The 23,594-nt window shown below is 30.0% G+C and overlaps 1 protein-coding gene across 1 annotated transcript; it reads right to left on the bottom strand.

The window, feature by feature from the left end:
- Positions 1-6,114: 6,114 nt before the first annotated feature.
- LOC131606441 (uncharacterized) lies at positions 6,115-6,822 on the bottom strand. The gene is made up of 2 exons (XM_058878670.1): positions 6,678-6,822; positions 6,115-6,598 (listed from the first exon to the last, which is right to left on the bottom strand). Exons 1-2 carry the CDS (start codon positions 6,769-6,771, stop codon positions 6,357-6,359), a joined length of 336 nt encoding a protein of 111 aa, XP_058734653.1. The 5' UTR covers positions 6,772-6,822; the 3' UTR covers positions 6,115-6,356.
- Between the last annotated feature and the right edge of the window lie 16,772 nt (positions 6,823-23,594).

Genomic DNA, 23,594 nt, shown 5'->3' with positions numbered 1-23,594 from the left:
CAGAAACAAATGTAAAAAACTAACATAAATTAACATTAGTAATTGTCATGACATACATTAAAAACGTAACATTACATAGATAATCATTCATGTAAATATAACATTACATTTAATTATCAAGTGATAGTTGAGGATGACGTCTCAACCTCTTCAGAATATCTTGGGTCGATCTTGCAATCTTCACATCCACCTTGATTGGACCTTTACTTTTGTAACAATGAAATGTACTCCACATAACAGTTAAATTTTCATCAATCTTCGGCTCAAACTTGTTGAACGGTATCTTTTCTTTATTGTCAATTGAGTATGAACGATAATAGAGCTTCACAACTCTTCAATTTTTTGGATACAAATTCTCTAGTATGGATTTTAGATCGACAAAATGAATGATATCTATGAACCTAAATTCAAGAGGTCGGGGGCTTGTCACTATTGAAGTATACAAAAGCGAGATATGCATATTGGGTTATTCTGTATGTGTTTATGCTAACAAGATGAGGGGTACCAATTTATACAAATATTAGAACAATATGGAACTTAGAAACTCAACCATGTCGCAGAGGATATTTCGAAGATGTACTTTGGGAAACACCCTATTTTGTTTAGTGAAACTCGGGTGTATAAGAAAAAGTGTAGCTCTGAATAAACCCTTGTTAGCTTCTTTTTTTTTTTTAAGAAAATAGAGTGTGTTCAAAAATTCGTTTATGAATAAACCTCATTCTTACATTCTATCAAAAAAATTATTCAACCAAGTTTTAGCTTCTTTTGTTGAACGAGTTATTCACTATGGTGATGTTTGTGTCACAGGGCACCCCGATTTCAAATAAATTAACTTGAACAAAGTGTAGTGATTTTGAAAGCCATCCAATACTTATGATGCAATCAGTTGGACGATCTATCTATGAATACCATTCATATGGTGGAGGCGTTTGACTCAATGGTGGTGATTTCCACTACAAATTCTATAAACACTTAAGCTTAAAGCATTTTTCTTGAATCCTTAAGATGTCAAACTCTGAAAGCTCCACCATCCATTTTGTCATTCTTTCTGCTAGGTATGGCTTATAGAGTATTTTCCTAATGGGATAGTTAGTTCTCACCACTATGGGATGAGCGAGGAAATACTTTATCGGTTTTATGGTTATCGGTACAAGGGTATTGTGGATTTTTCTACTTTATGGTAACAGATTTATGGTCCTTGTACAACTTTAACAATGAAATAAATTGTGTAACACCCCTTTTCTAACCCTAAATACAACATACAATCTCAGAGTATTAACATGCATAAAGGAAAAAGGGCATCACATATTAATTTCCACCGTAATGAAAATCCAAAAACCAACATACAACATTCATAATATGACTAATCATACTGTAACACAAATTAAAAATCTCACGCTTTCATACATTATCCATAAACGTTTGCGGAAAACAATAAGATTGCTATCAAAAGTTTCAATGAATATATCCCATACTATATTCATCTACCAAATTCTATTAACATCTCCAAACATGCTAGTTGAAATTCACAATCTAGGCTACATAGCCTTTAAACAACATATCCAAAATATCAAACAAAACATAGAAAATAGCAATATCCAAATATAAGCATAAGTCTAAAGAAAACCCCTCCAAGTGTTACATGATCAGAGCGTATGACTCGCTATCTAATCAAACAACAAGCTCGGAAGCTCTTCAACTAATCTCGAATAAGCTACTACTCGTCTAAACCTGCACGTTACCAACAAAGGGCAACATTCAAACAAAAGGGTGAGAATTCAAATTATTATAGAAAACATAATAATGGGAAATGTAAAACAAACCAAGCAAAATACATTTCACAATTCACCACTCTTCTTGAAAACATGCTTTCATAAACCATATATCAAGGTTATCATGTTTAGCTCATTCAACAAGGTTCCATACATTGAGCAATCGTGTCCAATTACCAAACAACCATTGTAATCCAATCAAGGAAATGCAATCAAGTATGCAACATCAAATCACAAATATCTACATATATGCATATCTCATTAATACATATATATTCACATTCACATCACATATGTTTCATTCACATATATCGCATCTACAACACATTCCACAATTCATGTCAAATGATTCACCAAATCCACATATATGCATATCAACCAAAATCTATCCACACAAATCATATCACATAATCACACACAACAACATTTCACACCGACACGTGCGACTCAAGTGTGACTCTATGTGATATGTATGTGGATCCCTTCCGTTATCATTTCCGGTCACGCCGATTGTCTTTCCTCTATAGACTAGATAATCACCTCAAAGCTCCATACGAAGTTAAGCTTTCAAACCCCATTCTCGATAGGTTTGGGACAAGCAAATAATCTTCGCGAGATTACCCGCCATTGCCACTTTCAAAGACTCGTGCTAGTGTAAGTGTGCAACAAAACAAGACTCATGCATTTAAGGCGATCTCTATCTCTTAAACTACACAATCACATCTTTCCAACATTGCACAATATACACAACATGACTTCAATACCAAACAATGCATCACTTAACACACATCAATCAATCACATGTATTCAAGTATAACATTATCATTATTCAATCCATATCTCGATACATACATATTTAAATGATCATTATCAACAATACACATTCAAATAGTATATACATATATGTGTATATATATATATATATATATATATATATATATATATATATATATATATATATATATATATTCATTCCAACATATCATGGATATCACATCACTTAACACATCTATGAATATTAGTAGCAAGTCATTAATTCATAATGCACACATAAGTAAATCACATGTTATCCATATATTAACATCGAAATCAAACCATTCAACATCAACCAAATATATCCTATCATATAGATAATCTCATTAGCTTCCTAACGCTTCGAATGACGCATAAAACAGAGTTATGGATCAAAAGTTATGGTCTTTACAAAATCTGTAAAAAAATTGAATTTTGTGAGCCGACGCAAGCTTTCTTCAGGTGGACGCATAACTGAGTTTGTCCCCTCCGGGTTTTCTCGGGTCGACCCATCAGTCGACTCATGCTGGTCTTCAGGTCGACGCAAACTTCCTTCAAGTCGACGCATGCTAAAGAAAACCAGATTCTGCCTTTGCGGGTTTGCTCAGGTCGACCCAGGCTTCTGTATAGGTCGACTCATGCTGCGTAAAAACCCAAAAATCACCATTTTCCTTCCCCATTCACCTCATACAACAACCACTAACCCTCATACAAATTATACATCAATTGGCAGAAATTTAGCATACATATAAGGTTCTTAAACATGTTTCTAACCATGGGTCATTCATACAACACATTGAACATGAACAAATCACAAAATCTCATGAAATCTACCAAACCCTAACATTTTCCATATCCATGAAATTGAAAGATGAAGAGATTACACAAATAACACATTACCCAATCATGTAATCTATATTAACTTGGATTCTAACCCTTACCTCTTGATTCAATCCACCCTCTTGATGAAATCTACAATCCTCTCCTCTTTGTTCTTATCTTAGCCTCTTTTCTCTTCTTTCTATCTTTTTCTCTTTTCTTCTAATTAGGTTATCTCAAAAAATTATCTATTAGCTCTAATTGATATTGGGCTTAACCCACACAACTATTCTTTCTAACTTAATTAGGCCCTTTTAGCTAATTCACTATTATTCTACTAATTCCTCAAATAGCTAAATTAACATAATAACACATAATTAATTAATTATCACCCTAAACAATACTTAAATAAAACAATTAATTATCAAAACACCAAATAATGCTAATTAAATAAATATCTAATAAAGTTGGGAAGTTACAACTCTCCCCCACTTAAAAGATTTTCGTCCTCGAAAATTACCTCAAACGAACAACTCCGGATACGATTCCTTCATCTTATCCCCGAGTTCCCAAGTGATATTGCCATCGGCCACTCCACCCCATATCACCTTTACCAAAACAATTTCCTTACCACGAAGCTTCTTCACTTCTCGATCCTCAATTCACATAGGTGATGTATCAAGCGTCAAATTATCTCTTACTTGAACATCATCTAATTGAACAACATGCGATGGATCCGCAATGTACCTCCTCAACTGAGACACATGGAACACATCATGCAAATTAGAAAGCGACGGTGGCAATGAAATCCGCTATGCCAGTTCACCTAATCTCTCCGAAATCAGATAAGGACCAATGAAACGTGGCGTCAACTTATGCAACTTCACAGCTCTAACAAAACCCGTCATTGGCGTAACTTGGAGAAACACATGTTCATCCTTCTCAAACTCAAGAGTCTTCCTCCTCTTATCATGATAACTCTTTTGACGACTCTGAGAAGCCTTCATCTTCTCTTGAATCATTTTAATCTTATTCGTAGTCTCTTGAACTAACTCGGGTCCAACTATAACACTCTCTCCCAATTCATACCAACACAAAGGAGTTCTACACCTTCTACCATACAAAGCTTCAAAAGGTGCCATTCCAATACTCGAATAGAAACTATTGTTATAAGTAAACTCGATCAAAGGTAAGAAACTATCCCAAGCTCTTCCTTGTTCCAAAACACAAGACCGTAAAAGATCTTCAAGTGATTGAATAGTCCTCTCCATTTGACTATCATTTTGCGGATGATACGCCGAACTCAACCGCAACTTAGTACCCAAAGCACTTTGCAAACCTTCCCAAAATCTTGAAGTAAACCTTGGATCTCTATCCGAAACAATACTCGATAGAATACCATGCAAACACATAATCCTTTTGATGTATAACTTAGAAAGTCTTTCCATCGAATAATCGATCATCATCAGAATAAAATGAGCAGATTTTGTCAATCTATCCACAATGGCCCAAACCGCTTCACAATTACTCGACGTCCTTGGTAAACCCGAAATGAAATCCATAGAAATACTATCCCACTTCCACTCGAGAATAGATAACGGTTGCATCAAACCAGACGGCTTTTGATGTTCAATCTTTGACTTTTGGCAAGTCAAACATGAATAAACAAACTCCGCTATATCTTTCTTCATACTTTGCCACCAAAATAATTTCCTCAAATCTTGATACATTTTAGTAGCACCATGGTGAATACTCAAACCACTTCTATGCCCTTCCTCAAGAATCCCTTTTCTCAAATCCCCAACATCCGGAATACAAAATCGAACACGACATCTCATGATACCATTCTCATCGATCCGAAAGTCACTACCTTTTCCTTGATTAATCAATGTCATAATATCAACCAATTTCAAATCCGATTTCTGACCTTCTCTAATATCATCAAGAATACCACAAGTAAGCTTCAACATACCAAGCTTAACACACGAAGTCGTCGCTTCACAAACCAAACTTAAATCTCGAAATTGTTCCAACGATTCCAATTCTCGCATCATCAACATAGACATATGCAATGATTTCCTACTCAATGCATCGGCTACAACATTCGCCTTTCCAGGATGGTAATTCAAACTAAAATCATAATCTTTCAAGAATTCTAACCATCTTCTTTGCCTCATATTCAACTCTTTCTGATCAAACAAATACTTCAAACTCTTGTGATCACTATACACATCAAATCTCGATCCGAACAAATAATGTCTCCAAAGTTTCAAAACAAACACAACGGCGGCCAACTCTAAATCATGCGTCAGGTAATTCCTCTCATGAACTTTAAGTTAACTCAATGGGGGTTCCTATTTTGACTTTGGCTCAAACTTGACATTCTTCATATCTCCCACTAAAAAATGGTAACACAACAGTGCTTCTGCTTCACATATATTTCACCTTTTATTATGTGATCCTCATAATCATAACACACACTTTTGTACCACTTACATAATCCCATGTGGCTTTTTTCTGACAGATATAAATCTTCATTAAACCACTATGAACTGCATGATAGGAATTTTAGCAGTATGAATTGCATGATATGGAATTTTAGCAGTATGAATTGCATGATATGGAATTTTTGTGACACTACCTGTGTTTTTCTTTTATATTCTGATGGCTATGTATGTGTTTTTATAATATTGTAGTTGTTGTAATTTCAAAGCCATTTTGATAATATTTTACTAGTTCTCATAATATTGACCCTATTGTTTTTAATTTATAATAAACATTTACATTAATTATTCTAAATGTATATTATTGTATTCATTTTATTGCATTTCAATACAAACACACGTTACAAAATTTATTTATCCGTGCAGACACATATATTTTACTGGTATAAAAACAAAATGGCCTTCTTAGATCATCATCTATTTGAGTTATCTAGGCTACCTCCTCAATAATCAAATATTTATTTCCTCTTCATTCAAGTTCACTTTCTTTGTCTTTTTCATCTCCATTTTGTTCAATTACATTTTGTGCACCTCCTTCACCACCACTACTTCCTGGACTCGATCCACCAGAGCCATGTCCGCCTAATTTTCCTCCTCCGGTACTCTTTTTATGTTTTGGGATGCTTTTCCTCCAATTGATAGAGGAGTCCCCTCTCATTTGTTCTTCTACCTCTACCTCAATATCTGTTTTGAATTCTTCGGTTACACTATCTGTAAATCAACAAATATTTATTTTATTAAAAATTATATATGAAAGAAATATATTTCACATTCAATTAATATAATATACATTTCTTTCCATCTTTAGAAGGCTCAATTGCGATAGAAGAAATAGTAATTAGTGCATAAAGAAAGAACACGAATATAAAGAGTTTGTTCTTCATTCTTGATAAATTAAGAGTATATTGTAGTGAAATATGAATACAATGTGAAACTATTTATAATGATTTTCATAACACATAAAATATGAATAATTAAAAATTGATTGGATATTATTTATCATACTGTAAAAAAAGATAGTATATCATTTGGCTATTGTGACAATAATAGGTCATTGTTATCTATTCAACCATTGAGAGATTAAATTGGGACATGTTTATTAAACAAGGTAAGAATGTCTTTCACATAATGAGAACCAAAAGTCATTAGAAAGTTTCTTTGATCTTTAAATATTGTTCTAGCTTATTGTAAAATATAATAATTATTATCAAGAAATTAAAATTGTTAAACTATTAGGAGCTCAATAAAATCATGATTTTTGATAAACTATTATGAGCTACAGCAAACTCAAATAGAATGTGTAACTCTCCATTATACTAGAGAGTTTATGAGAATCAATATTATGAAAATTTCATGTTAAATTAAAAAAAATTCTTTAAATAATTTATTTATTTGTAATAATTGTTATATTAAAAGTTTAGATTGTTTTCTTCTAAAGTTGTATAATGTTCTTTATTTTTTAGCGTGTGATTGTGGATTTATTCTTTTTATTGAGTTTTATAGTGTAATGGTCCATTATCTCAGGTTTATGTATAAATAATAATAGGACATTATTTTTTCCTTTTTTAGAGGTGGTCTCACACCTTTGTGAAAATTTTAAAATGCCTCTCAAATTCAGAAATATATTTTGGGTACACGAAATTCCAGAAAAAAATTTAAAACTATACTTCCAAAAATTGTTGTGTTTGATAAACCAGACATAGAAGCAGAAACAAATACAAAAAACTAACATAAAATAACAACAATCATTGTTATGACATACATTAAAAACATAATATTACATAGATAATCATTAACATAAATCTAATATTACATTTCATCATTAAGTAATGGTTGAGGATGACATTTTAACATCTTCAGAATATCTTCGGTTGATTTTGCAGTCTTTGCATCCACCTCGATTGGATCTTTAGTTTTGTAATGATGAAATGTACTCCATATAAAAATTAAATATTCATCCATCTTCAGCTCAAACTTGTTGAACTGTATCTTTCCTTTATTGTCGATTGAGTGAGAACGATAATAGAACTTCACAACTCTTCAATTACCTGGATACAATTTCTCTAGTATGGAATTTAGATCGACAAAATGAGTGATCTTTATGAACTTAAATTCGAGAGGGGGCTTCTCGCTGTTGAAGTATACAAAAGCGAGATATGCATATTGGGCAATTTTGTGTGTGTTTATGCTAACAAGATGAAGGGCACCAATATTTATACAAGTTTTAGAACAATGTGAAACTTAGAAACTTAATCATGTCTTAGAGGATATTTCGAAGATGTATTTCCGGATACACCTTGTTTCGTTTAGTAAAATCAGGGTGTATGCGGAAATGTAGTTTCGAATTACCCCTGTTAGCATTTTTTTTAAAAGAAAAAGAGTACGTCCGAAAATGCATTTCTAAATAAACTCTATGTTAGCATTTTTTTTAAATGAGGTGTGTCCTGAAATGTATTTCCAGATCCACCTGTAACTTTCACACATAACCTATTATGAAACCATAAAAATATATAAAATTTATAAAATTAAAATATACATTAAAATGTATGAAAATGTATACATTTTGCATAGTTAATATCAATCCAACATTACACGCAAAACATGTGTCACCGCCTATATATATATATATATATATATATATATATATATATATATATATATATATATATATATATATATATATATATATATATATATATATATATATATATATATATATATATATATATATATATATATATATATATATATATATATATATGGGCGGTTCCGCATTTTAATTTTATTTATTTGATTCTCTTTCAATCTCGCTCAACTTGGTGAATTCTTCCATTCTATCCAAAAAATGATTCAACCAAGCTTTAGGTTTTTTTGTTGAACGAGTTGTCTACTCCAATGATGTTTCTGGTATAGGGCATCCCAATTTCAAAAAAATTTATTGGATCATAAAATATAGTGATTTCGAAAGCCACCCAATACACATAATGCGATTAGTTAGATTTTGAGATGGGACACTCCAAAGTGAAAATTCCTTTCATGAGAACATTCTCGTTTTCTATAAATAGTCATACACAAATTCCTTTCATGTTGGACGATCTATCTATGAATACCATTCATCTGGTGGTGGTTTCCACTACAAAATCTCTAAACACTTAATCTTTAAGCGCTTTTCTTGAATCCTTGATATGTCAAACTCAAAAAGCTCCACCATCCATTTCGTCATTCTTTCTGCTAGTTATGGCTTATAGATTATCTGTCTAATGGGATAGGTAGTTCTCACCACTATGGGACGAGTGAGGAAATAATTTATTGGTTTTATGGTTGTTGGTACAAGTGTATTTTGGATTTTTCTACTTTGTGGTAACAAATTTATGGTCTTTGTCTAACTTTCACGATGAAATAAATTGAATCTTGCGTATAACTAATTTATATTACTATGATGGCTCCTATGACTTTAGATGAGACAAAGATAAACAAATAAGGGCTCTCCTACTTTTGGGTGGACCATAACAAGGGGTTGTGACAAAACTTCCTTAAATATTGTGAATGTGATATCGCACTCATGTGTCCATTCAAATGTTGCTTATATCCTCGAGAGTTTGTAAAAAAGTAATGCATGGTGTGATTATTAAGTGACTTACAATGTTTTGGAGTTAGAGCTAATGATCTAAGAAATGCATAAGAAAAAAGATAAAGAGCAAAAGATTGAGAATACAAATGCATAAAATAACTTATTTGATTGATTGTTAGTTGAAATTATTTACAAGTTTAATATTTATAGGCAAATATTTATCCTATTAATCAATATCTACAAATATTTGTCTTGCTCGACTATTTACGCAGCTAATGTATGGATATTCCCGCCGAGGTAGCTAATTGTTTTTTTTTTTTTTGTTTTGGTTTGATTTTTTAAAACACTGATTTTAGTTAAAGTGGTGTCTCATAACATTCCGAGGGGTGTGTATGGATCACAAACCAAACCAAATTGAATCATATATATGGTTTGGTTTGGATCTTAAAACCGTTTTTATAAAACCGGTTTATTTTTTTAAAATCGGTTTACATGTGGATCGGTTCAGTTTTAAACCGGTTTCTCTAAAAACCAATTCAATATTTAAAATTAATTTTATTTACTTTGAATTAATATCAACTTATTTAACTAATTTGTTACTTAAATTATTTTATTTATTTTGAACGAATACCAACTTTTTAAAATCAATTCAATACTTAAAATCAATTTTATTTTGATTAAGTTAATATAACTTAAGCTAGTTTAAGTGGCAGGGGATAACATAAATTATTTGGAGATTTTTTTTATATAGCAGTATAATTTATATTGCTAATAGAATTTATATTATATAGGTGAAGAGAGTTAGAATTGGTTTATAATATCCACTGTCAATATCCACTGTCAGTTTTTTTTATATAGCAGTGTAATTTATATTGCTAATAGAGGCTTCTCTCCCTTGCTCCATAGAGTCTTCGATCCTTATGATTAATTTATGATTAATTGTTTAAAATTAAATTATGAGACGTGAATAGTTTGTATAATGTAAGGTTTCCATTTTCAACTTAGTATTATATAGGTGAGGAGAGTTAGAATTGGTCTTCAGTGAGAAATTTCATTTTCACTTAGAATCTTATTTGGATTGGCAATAACTCAATTTTTTATTGAGTCTCATAATCATATATTATATTAGAAATAACATACTGCAAGCATGTTTCATTTTAATTTAATAAATAATTGTTTAAAATTTATTTTTTAATTCAGGATTTATTAATGTGTTATTAGAGAAATTTAACTTTTATTATCATCAGTATGTGGTTAACCATGAAAAGAGACAAACATATAAATTTAATACATAATAAAATTTGGGTATCCAATAACTAAACCACATTATCATTGTGGGTACTGGTTTATATTTGGATAACAAAATGGATACCCGATTTTATATTTTAACATTTAGATTGGGTTTTAAAAAGTGGATCAATTTGGATACTAATTTGGTTATAAATAACCAGTTTTTTTGCACACCCCTAAAACTATCTTTAAACATTGTTTGAAAATTAACTCTAGCAATAAATATTAATAATTTGTTACATTAATATATAAATATAAATAAAATCATAAACCAACAATTTAAATCAATTTAACTTGAATAACACATATCTGTTAAATTATCTCAATCCCTAAAATAATTACTTAAATTTATTCTCTTGCCACATTATTTTGGGTTGGGCCTATGGTATTATGTTGGTATTGTTAGAATATTTGTCCTCCAAATCTTTTCTATCATGTATGAAATTAGGATAGTGATAGAAATTTGAATTTTGTTAGAAATTTGAGCTTTGGGATTTTTGAGCAAGGATTTTTGTGAGGTAATGTTTATAGGAGTTAGGGGTAAGGTTTTAAAAACTTGGGTTTGACATCTTTTAACTCAGTATCAATGAGTTTGACAAGATCAATTGTTTGAGATATGGAATGTGACTGCTAAATCACCATTTCATTTTTTATTTTAGATTTTAAACAAGAAATAAAATAGTCTAAAATCCAGAATTTGTTGTTACTTATCCATTTTATATAAATGATTTTCAATTAATTTTCTAAGTTTTGACTTGTTTCATGAAATCTCTCATTTATTTGGTGAGGAGTATGGTTGATTGCATCTTCAATGTGTTCATGAAGAGTTTGAATAACATCATCCAAGTTTTTAGAGAAAAAATTTATAAAGCAACAATGATATATTATACTAAAGTTAAAATAGATCTAGGTTGCAAAGGAAGAAAAATATAAAACAAACTTTGAATTTTCATAATCTCAACTTAATAAAAAAAAAGCACTTTAAATAATTAGGATTTTAGAGTTTAATGGATCAAAATTACTTTTGAAATGATAAATAACAACTCAAAAATAATAAAATGACACTAGATGTTATTTCTAATATACCCCATTAATATTGATAACAATTTCTAAATCAACGGGACTTGTTAACCTTTCTTTTTTATTTTAAAAATTGGTATACTAATACAAGAATAAATATTTAATCCAGTAATATATGTTTTTGAATTATTTAATCAAATGTATTTATAAAATCATAATTAATTGGAAAATAAATAGTATAATTAAGTTTTTATTTGTACATGGTCAAAATCTATTCCAAATTTAAAATAGAAAATATTTTTCACAAATACTCTACCAATTTTTTCAAATATAAGAAAATATTTAACAAATAATAATCAATTGAAAAATAATTCATATAAAATCAAAATGAAAAAAATTTAGATTCAAATAATTTAAAAACTATTTATTTGTTATAGAAAGAAATTTTTTTAATAAATAAAGTGACACTAATGACCAACTTACAATCCAATTCAAATCAGGGCCGCCCAATCAATTCAGAAGTCTTGTTTTAAATTTTTTTGCTTCATACCCCTACGTTTAGCATTAAACCCCTATAATTTTTAAAAATACCAATTTTATCCTTTAATTTTTTATTCATTTTACCATTTCATTTTTTTACTATTCACAAAAAAAATTCAAAAAACTGCACCCTTACGCATGTGATCCGGAATACTTATAAAAAGTCATCCAGTATGTTAATTGATCACAAACCGGAACATTTACAAAAAGACTTGCAATTTGAAAAAAATACATTTAGGAAGACTTTAAAAAAGTGTTCCGAATGTCTCAAATCAAATCGGAACACTTTCCCCAAGTCATCCTGTTTGCAATTTTGTAAAGCAGAACACTTCTTTCAACTGTTCTGGAATACTTTTTAATTTTTTTTTCAAGTATGGAAATTCCGCTCCAAATTTGTTTAAAAAACGAGAAATTTGTAGATACCACTGATGTAACACCCCAAATTCTACCCGAAAATATCATGCGAGAAATCAGAGTATTTTAAAAACTATCAACAAGCATTTGGGATATCACATTTACTTCATATAAATAACTCATAAACAGATATATAGCACTTTAATCTCAGAGAAGCATAAAACAACTTATAACAACTCTTAGACAAACCAACTTCATTTTAATATGCAGCGGAATCATAACATTCGGCTTTATAAACAAATCATCTTATTTGATCGGAAACAACTTCAAACATCATAGTACTTCTCATTATCCAATTTGGAACTCAACAACTAAAACATGAACAACATAGAAACAACAATATAGGCAACCCCCGAGTGCTACATATCAGAGCGACACACCAATCGGACACGATGAAGCTACAAACTTGCATAGCTATACTTGAGTACCTGCCAATTTCCCATGGTAGGGGAAACATCAGCAGAAGGGGTGAGATATCAAACATTATAAAGGAAAGTATGATAATTCATATAGCAAAGGTAAAATCATACACAATTCACCACTTCTCAATATAAGCAATTTGCATCACAACAATAATGTTAACTATCAACTTTAACAATGTATTCAAGTTTACAAGTATGTCATTCAAGCACATAATAACATACACTTCATAATCACAACGTAAATTAATACAACTATCAACAATGGCAAAACATGGTTCATATATTCCACATATATACATATATCATTAATACATATATATATATATATATATATATATATATATATATATATATATATATATATATTCGCATTCTCATCATATACGTTTCATTTACATATATCACATCTACACACATCAAAAATTCATATCAAATGAATTCAACTTTGCAAACTATGCATTCACACATCATAGCATTCACTTCATGAACACAATAATTCAAAATGCGACTCAACTGTGCATATGCATGTGGTACCAATAGGAGCTTCAGCCCCCGTCACCAATTGCCCAATTCAGAGGCACAAGGCATAAGCCTTTGTCACTAGTTTGCCAATCCAGACCGTCACAGAGTATGCATATGAAATGTGACTCGACAAACAAGACAACACAACATACTCATCACAATCACATATCGTCACGAGGCATAAGCCTATATCACAATCAATTACCATTTATACGAGGTAATTCACGTCACCATAATATTTCATCTTCACTTAGTCACAAAATCATCCTCGCAAATATATACAACATCACGTATTCACAAAATCGTCACAAATATACAATTCTCATATCATCAAGATCATTACAATTATCATCATGTTTCGGCACATCGGCACAATTACTCAATTTCACAGATTAACACAGTCATCGCAATTATCATCATAATCCACTAAACTAACGACAATTAGCTAGAATTCATACCATAAGGTTAATCACATAATAGTGCACAATAATAATCATATTGACAATCACAACATCATTCGCAACAAATGCATCCAAACCGAAATCACAATTTTTGGTCAATTCTCAAAATAATCTCAATATGCCAATATATCAAGTAAATTAAATCGACTTTCAATCATCAACTAAATCAATTAGAAATAATGTTAATTATCAAAACAACATCATTGGCATAATAATATATTATTATCAACTTGAATATTCAACCAAAACACAATTACGGTCAATTTCTCAAAATACCGTAATTTACCGATAAACCGAATAATTGGTCCAAGTCCAAGTATATTCCAATCACATAGACTTATTGGAATCAATTCAACTAATAATTTAATTATCCAATTAATAATCAAACTATATTAATTTCAATTCAACTATTATATTTCTATTCCATTATTTTCCAATTCTACAACAAAACCCATTATTTCACTATCAATGGTTTACCCACAACAAACACAACAATCTAATATACATAGATTATCAATTGCACACAATTTATCACATTTATATCATCACATTCCAACAAATTATCAAATACCCAAAATTACATCATAGAAGAACATGGATATCAAAGTATAGAATCAAACCCACCATAACATACTATCATACAACCCTTTAGCATGAAATAACCCCACCCTTACCTTGATAAATATGGACTCTTTCACCATAGCTCTAAGCTTTTCTCCAAAAGAAATCCTTTCAAACATCATTTGGAGACACACCTAAAAACCAGTTCGGGAATCAGCTTATCAGACGAACTTAAATCCCTCAAAATCAAAATCGCTCTTGTCAGAACTTACCTCTATGGGTCAGGAACGTTGTGTCCAAGTACCGCAACGATCCAACGGTTGGATTGAGAGATACGTTCGTTTTGCTAAGGTGACTCTTTGCTGAAACATAGCTGCGAAAATGAGGTTTCTTCTAGCTTTTCTCTTCCACCATTGTTCTCTTCCCTTTTGCCTCTTTTCTCTTCTTCCTATCTTTTCCCCCAAATGAAAATAGTAACCTATAAAACCCTAACCTTCTCTTACTATCTCACTTATGCCAATTGGGCTTAACCCACCAATCCATCCATTATGTTTCTATCACTTAGGCCCATTTAGTTATATCTCTCTAATAACTCAATTAAGTCAAACAACACAAACACTCACATAATTAAATACTTAAATAATTATTATATCACATAATAACTAAATAAATAAGTAATTATTAAAAACACCAAATAATATAATTACTAATATAATTAATAAAAATATTAATAAAAATCGGGATGTTACAACTGATGCATTCACAACTACTCAAAGATTCGTTACACAAGAAGAGGTTATAAGATGGATTAAAGAGATTGAAATCAGAAATAAAGTAACGGTTATTATCACTCGTTCAGACACCGAAACAGGGAAGAAAGTAAGAAGCAATAAAGTAATATTTGGTTGCGATAAAGGGGGAAAATGCAAGGACAAAAGTGAAACTCAAAGTGTGACTAATAGATGTAGATGTCCATTCAAAATCAGGTCGACTCCGACACAAGATGGACCTGGATGGAAGGTTGATGTAAAATATGGAGTTCATAATCATGGATTAATTACCTGATACATTGAAAGGTCATGCCTTTGTTGGTAGGTTGACCATAGATGAGAAGCACCATGTTGTTGATTAGACAAAGAGACATATTCCACCTAGACACATCTTAATTTCGTTGAAAGAGCGGGATCCTGAGAATGTCACTCAGATCATGCAAGTATATAAGCACAAGAGTGTGATAGAAAAAGAGATAAGAGGTCCAAGAAGTGAGATACAACATTTGCTTAAACTTATAGAGGATGCAAACTATGTTTATTGGTGTAGAAAAAGAGATGACTCAGAAGTTGTGAGAGATATTTTTTGAGCTCATCCAGATTTGGTAAAGTTGCTGAATATTTTTCACGTTGTCTTGATTATGGATTGCACTTATAAGACAAACAAATATAGACAACCTCTATTTAAAATTGTTGGCATGACATCGACCGAGTTGACATTTGTTGTTGCATTTGCTTATATGGAGTGTGAGCAGACAGAGAATTTTTGTTGGGTCTTGGATAAGTTGAACAATTGTTTGTGAAGAGAGATTTGTGTCCACAAGTGATTTTGACGAATAGAGATCTTGCTTTTATGAAAGTAGTTGAAATTGTGTTTACTACGACGATTAATATGCTATGTCGATTTCACATTAACAAATATGTTGGTGCAATACAAACAATATATGGTGAAAGACATGCAAGAGACGATAGACACATTAAAATAAATGTTGTAAGGGTTAGTGATGAGATTTGTTTTTAGCTTTTGATAAAGTTTTTTTTGTAATCCACCCCTCGTAATTCAGATTCTGTCAAATCGGCCTTTGATTGTCAGATTGCAAAAAAAATTCTCTCTAATTGCCAGTGCGGCAGTCCACGTGACATTTTTTATTATTTTAAATCCATATTGAATTTTTTATTTTTTATTTATTATTTTAAAATTTTTCATTTTTTTTAAATTTTTTTCATTTATTCATATAGTTGGATTAACTCTCTTTAAATTAAGAAATTAGTTAAACAAAATTTAACATTAAACCTATTAACACATTTAGTATTTTCAATTCATTATTCTTTATGAGTTTTTGCTTTATAAACAATAATGATGGTTCATTATCGGTCGATGTACATTGATGTTTAACTCTAAAGCAATTGACTCTCTCTTGAGCATGACGTCCTCTAAGGAAATGTCTACTTTTAATATAATAAAGTAGAATACATATGAAATTCTATAATTATCCCTTTAATCACTATTTTGAGGGTGATAAACGGGGACATAGATGTAATTGCATCTCCCTTAATATTTTAATTAATAAATAAATTTTCTAATCATGATTACATTCCAACATCCAATTTAATGCAAAACTTCTTTATTGGAACACGCTTTTTTATTGCATCAGTGCATTTTCATTGGGTCATGCAGACATAGAGCCAAGTGAAGTCTGCATAATTTCAAATTTGCATACCTTTTCCATTCCTCTCATTCAATTTCGTTTGCCTATTGAATCCTATAATAACTACATAATGCATCTCTCATCCACAAGTTCAACCCTAAACCCATTTGTTTTATTCCATACACAACAATATTTTTATTGCTTTTACTATTTAGTGTATTGGGAATTGTTGAACCATTGTATGAGTCCCTCCATCTATCTCTTTGCATCACCTTTTCTTCTTTCATTCTCTGTTATTTATTTCCACCTTCTTCATTCTTTGCATTCTCAATTTTTTATTCTCTTCCTTTGCTCCTCATTCACTGCTCTGCCATCATTCAGTTGCTCTGCTTAACTTCAGATCTTACTATTCTGCATATCTACGAATATGATTTTCAATTTTAATTTCTGATTCTCTAATATAATTTTTGTTTGTTTCAGGATTTTAAATTCAGATACGTGAAGACAAAAGTTTTGCTTTATAATAGATTTGTGATTTGCACCATCATCTGCATTCAGTTTCCTTAACTTTAATTCATTAATGTATTTTTTTTGCAGTGACAAAGAGTGGAAAATTTGACTGCATCAAGGATATTAACGACCACAAAGAAATGTGGAGTTGATTTAATGAGATAAGAAAGAGAGTATGGTGTTTACTTGATTTTATTACAATAGAGAAGACATAAATCAGAGAAAGAAAAAATGATTTTGGATTGAAATAAGCACTTTTTATAAGTGTTTTTGGAGATAAAAAGTTATTTTTACGTTGCTGCACACAAAATTTACATCACTGCATTCTCTTTCCTTCCTTATGGTTACTTCTTTTATTTATTTTTCTTTAATTTTTAATTAAATGGTGAAATGTCATTTCTTTAATAAATAAAGTGAAAGGTTTTAATTTTCCCACTTTATTTTTCTAAACTCTTAACTTTTCATTTTACTACATTACTCTTACTTTATTTTTTTGAAAAAGAAAAAAAATATACGAGAAATAGAAAGTGGAAAAGTTTAATTACAGAGCATTCCATTGAGAGAGATATATTTTGTTTATTTTTTATTTTTATTAAATATTTTGTTATATTATATGAGTATAGAATGAGTATTATCTTCTAAATATTGCTTTAAAAATTTAGGGTGTTATTATATATAATGAGTATTATCTTCTAAATATTGCTTTAAAAATTTAGGGTGTTATTATATATATATATATATATATATATATTAATTTTTAATATATAAGACCATCAAATTATCTACTATCTATATAAGAAAATCAATAGCCGATTTAAGGTCATTTTTCATACCCTAATTATCTCATTAATCTCTAAACAATTCTTAGGGTCTATATCAATAATGACATTAATCCACAGAATCTTTTTACGGCTATTTAATTAACATTCTTAATTATTTGTTTTTTTTCCAAAAATTGCAATTGTCTTTTGGTATTGAATGAGAATATGAAAAATGAATGAGAATATGAAAAAAAGACAATAATTGAATGAGAATATGAAAATATTAATTGAATGATAATAAGAAAAATATTTATTCAATGATAATAAGAAATTGGAAGGCAATAATTTTTTATAAATGAATATTTTACATGGACAATAACAATAGGTGAATACACAAAAATCACAAGAACATTTTGGTCCTATAAAAATGGATTTAATAAATTAAGTATGATTTTTTATAAATTTATCTTAAAAAAATATCATAAATTAAAAGAAAATAATTATATTTAATATTATGACTTAATACAAGAAAAAAAATACTTAACTCCTTCTAATAAGAATTTCTGATGATTAATTTTGATTTCAAACTAATAGATAAAAAATATTTATTTAATATTTAATGTAAATTATCTTAAAATAATTGGAATATTCTTACATTACCAAAATATAATATGGTATAATCCATATATTTTTTTTTAATTTTCTTATATATGTAATTCATATAAATACTTATTAATAAAACGTTAAATTAATTAATTCAATTTTATTTTGATTTTCAAATTTGTTTTTGATTTAGAGTGTCAATTTTATAGGCAACAATAATTTGCTTCTATAAAAATTGTTTCAATCAATTAAGTATGATTTCTTTTATAAATTTTTTAAGCAAAAATATCATATACCTGATAAAAAATGATATATATTATTATTACATGATACAAATAAAAATAAAATTGACATGAAAAAATGTTAGCATTTATTTATGATAAGATGTTAACATTTATTCTAAAAGTTGATACATATATTTGTTTTTATTAAAAAACATGAGAAAATTATGATTGATGAATAAACAAATTTTTTTATGAAAGACACAAATTTATTTCTTTTTTATATTTAAAACAAAAGGCCAAGATATCAACTATTATATATTTATTTACTATTTATTAAAATATTATATATAAGTAGTGTACATCCTCATATTTAATTCTTTAAAAAAAACTTTTAATATATTTAATTGAAAAAAAATGGGTATATGAATTTCACGGGAGAGTTTAAAATTGGGATTGCAATTTTCTCACGTAAAAGTTCAAAAGCAAGGATAAGATTTCACGGGAGAGTTTGACTACGATTCTCTCATATAAAAATTTCACCAAAAATAAAGTGTCTTCATGGTTCGGAGGACCATCTTAAATTCCAATAAATTAAATATATGATTCACTAAAGTTCAATGGAGAGTTAAAAAAGGATTTGATTTAATTCATAAATTAAATATGATTTTTCAATTTATTTATTTCAATGTAAAAACAATCATTATTTCTTTTGCATGCTACAAGTTTTCCAATCAATTCCAATATCTAAAAGTAATCATTACGGTTAATTAATCATAAAAAAGTGAAATTTATATAACTCTCTACCTTCCATACAATATCAACAAATATATAGTACCTTGACATAATTCAAATTCAAATAGAGGAATCAATATAAAATAATTGTAAATAAACATACAAAAAAGATTTTGTATAGAATTAAAAATTAAAAATTAAATGCATATAACACCTTTCAATACGCATTATTGTATCATTCCCATTGAAAATAGTTGACATTACTTCTAATTTATATTCATTTCTTTAATATCTATAAAAAAAATTTTGACATTAATTCTAATTTATATTCATTTCATTAAATATATCAAATATAAAGAAAGAGTTGGTATATAAATCTTTTTCTGTCAAGATTATAAATAAAATTATACGTTATTTTTTATTTAATAAATGTTCTATTTTTGTTATTGGATATGCAATTTGAATTAAATATTTTTGCTGTTTTTTATTTCATTACATTAGTATTTTTGATTCGGTATGAGTAGCTAACACAAATATGAGAATTTAACGACATATATGTGATAAGTAACATTAATATTAATAGGGTTTTTCTAACCTATGCAACATTGCATAGGATAAGTGCAATTAATACATTATTTACTTCCATATAAAGTATCATATTAATTATTTTTCTTTTGAAAAACAATCTTTTATATTTTCTCTCTCCCAATCAACATAAATAATAATTAATATGGTAATTTATATTTAAAAAAGTGGTGTATTAATTGTCTCTTATCCTATGCAACGTTGCATAGGTTAGAAAAACCCATATTAATAATATACATCTTTTGTACAAATTTTTCTTTGATAAATCAAATTAAATATATATTTAAAGTTAAATAATGAGATTTAAATGTGTTGCATTGAATTATAATACGTCATTTCATTATTTTTTGTTTCTTGACTTATATAGATGTTATAATTTTTTTTGCAATTTTTTATTTTGATAATTTGAATTTGCAATTTGAATCATGCTCATAAAAAGGCGGGTAGACATACTAGGGGTGGGAGCCCATAAAAATTGTTGATAATGTGCGTCTGCGGAAAAAAAGGCGGGTAGACATACTAGGGGTGGGAGCCCATAAAAATTGTTGATAATGATAGTACATAATAACTACATTATCTCAATTTTATTTATTTTTTTACTTTTTATCAAGAACTATATTTTTTCAGAGTTAAAATTGTAATCAACAATAATAATTAATTATCTCTAATATTATTTTAATTTTTATCCAACATAAATATCATCATTGAAAACAACTACAAATTGATAAATTAAATTAATATTGATATGATAATCATCATTGAAGAAATTATTTCGCTTAATTAATATATATTTTAATATAATTCTTTAACCATAACCATATTATATTTATTTAATATTTATACCGACTTTACGTGACCCGTGCGGACGCACGGGTCCTTTACTAGTTTCAATAATTACTACTATTTTTGGTCCAATCCTCAGGAGCTTTGGAAGATCTATCATGTTATGTGTTTGTTGAGTTTGTTATTAACTCTACGAGCCGCATTCGACGAAGTTGTTTAGCACTGAAAATTTTGAGCTTGTTTCATGATTAGATATACAAATAAACTTCATAACAACATTGTATGGCTTGTACGAGAAAACCATTAAACATGCATGTGACCAACTTTCACTATTACTGTGACCAACATATTGGGCTTTAGAAAACCATTCATCCATATTCTTTTAAGATTAATACATGAATACTTATGTTTCTGAACTCACGTAACCATTAGCTTTTGGTTGACCATGTCAATAATTCTTGGCTTGATACTTTTCTCATTATTATTTCTCGTATATATAAAGGTTACAGGGCTATATCGGTAATTACACTAAATAATTACATTTAAACTAATTCCTATTCACATCCCCCCTCAAATTGATGCTGCTTGTCAATGAGCATCAATTTGCTAACAAGAAACTGATGACGTGGACGCGAAACAGCCTTGGTAAGAATATCTGCAATCTGCAACTGAGTACTGACATGAGGAAGTGATATTATTCTATCATCATAAGCGTCACGGATTGAGTGACAATCAACTTCAATATGTTTGGTGCGTTCATGAAAAACAGGATTCGCAACAATTTGGATGGCACTTGTATTGTCAGCATAAAGTGAAGTTGGCTCTATTTGAGGAAATCCAAGTTCAGCCAAAAGACCACGAAGCCAAATTATTTCAGAACAAGCAGCAGACATGGCACGATACTCAGATTCAGTAGAAGATTTAGAGACTCTCGCTTGTTTCTTACTTTTCCATGAGATCAATGAAGAGCCAAGAAACATGCACCAACCAGTGACAAATCGTCGAGTATCAGGGCACCCTGCCCAATCGGCATCACTATAAGCACTCAATTTAGGAGGAACTCCAGTAGGAAAAAATAAACCACGATGAGAGCTTCCCTTCAAGTAACGAATTATACGACGAACTGCTGCCAAGTGAAGGTGGCGAGGAGAGTGCATGAATTGACTTACTTGTTGAACAGCAAATGATATGTCAGGGCGAGTAATAGTCAGGTAATTAAGGCTACCCACGAGTTGACGATACAATAAGGGATCATGCAACAGATCACCATCATCACGGTGATATTTAACATTAACCTCAAGAGGAGTATCCACTGGATTAGCCGATTGCAGACCAGCCATAGAAATTAAATCTGTGGCATACTTGTGTTGATGGAGGAATATGCCCTTGGATGTAGAATGAACCTCAAGACCAAGAAAATAATGCAAATTACCAAGATCTTTCATATGAAACGCTGCTTGTAACTGCTGTTTGAGGCTTTGAATGGAAGCATGATCAGAACCAGTAATAATCATATCATCAACATACAGAAGAAGTAGGACAATTCCAATAGATGTTCTATGAATAAATAGAGAAGAATCGTACTGACTCTGAGTAAAGGAAAACCCAAGTAGAGTGGAGCGAAATTTTTCATACCATGCTCTAGGCGCTTGTTTCAAACCATATAAGGAGCGTTTGAGCTTGCACACACCCTTAGATGACGGAAATAAACCTTGAGGAGGAGTCATATAAATATCTTCCGTCAGGTCACCATGAAGAAAATCATTTTTCACATCTAATTGATGAAGAGCCCACCCGTTAGAAGCATCTATAGAGAGTACCGTACGAACAGATGTCATTTTGGTAACCGGTGCAAATGTCTCATCATAATCAATTCCATATTCCTGCTTGTTTCCTAAGGCAACCAAGCGAGCCTTGAAACGGTTGAGGGACCCATCAGAATTCAATTTCACAGAATACAACCATTTGCAGCCAATGGGTTTAACATCAGGAGGACAAGAGACAATATCCCATGTGAAATTCTCTTGAAGAGCTTGAAGTTCCTCATTCATTGCTTTTATCCAACGTACATCTTTAACAGCCTGTGAATAGCAAGTAGGAATAGATATGCTAGAGAGTGTGGCAGTCAGAGAAGTATGTGAGGAATCATACCTGTCTGGTGAATATCTATCTGGTGCTCGAGATATTCGACCAGAACGTCGTGGTTCAACCATTACAGGAGCAGGTGGCGGTTCAGCGTCGGGAAGGGGTGTGGGAACCTGCTGTTTGTGTTTTCTGACATATACATGA

This window comes from Vicia villosa, linkage group LG5 (assembly GCF_029867415.1).
Source record: "Vicia villosa cultivar HV-30 ecotype Madison, WI linkage group LG5, Vvil1.0, whole genome shotgun sequence".
NCBI lineage: Eukaryota > Viridiplantae > Streptophyta > Magnoliopsida > Fabales > Fabaceae > Vicia > Vicia villosa.
The sequence above is the reverse complement of the archived record's forward strand: the minus strand, read 5'-3'. Positions and strand labels throughout refer to the sequence as shown.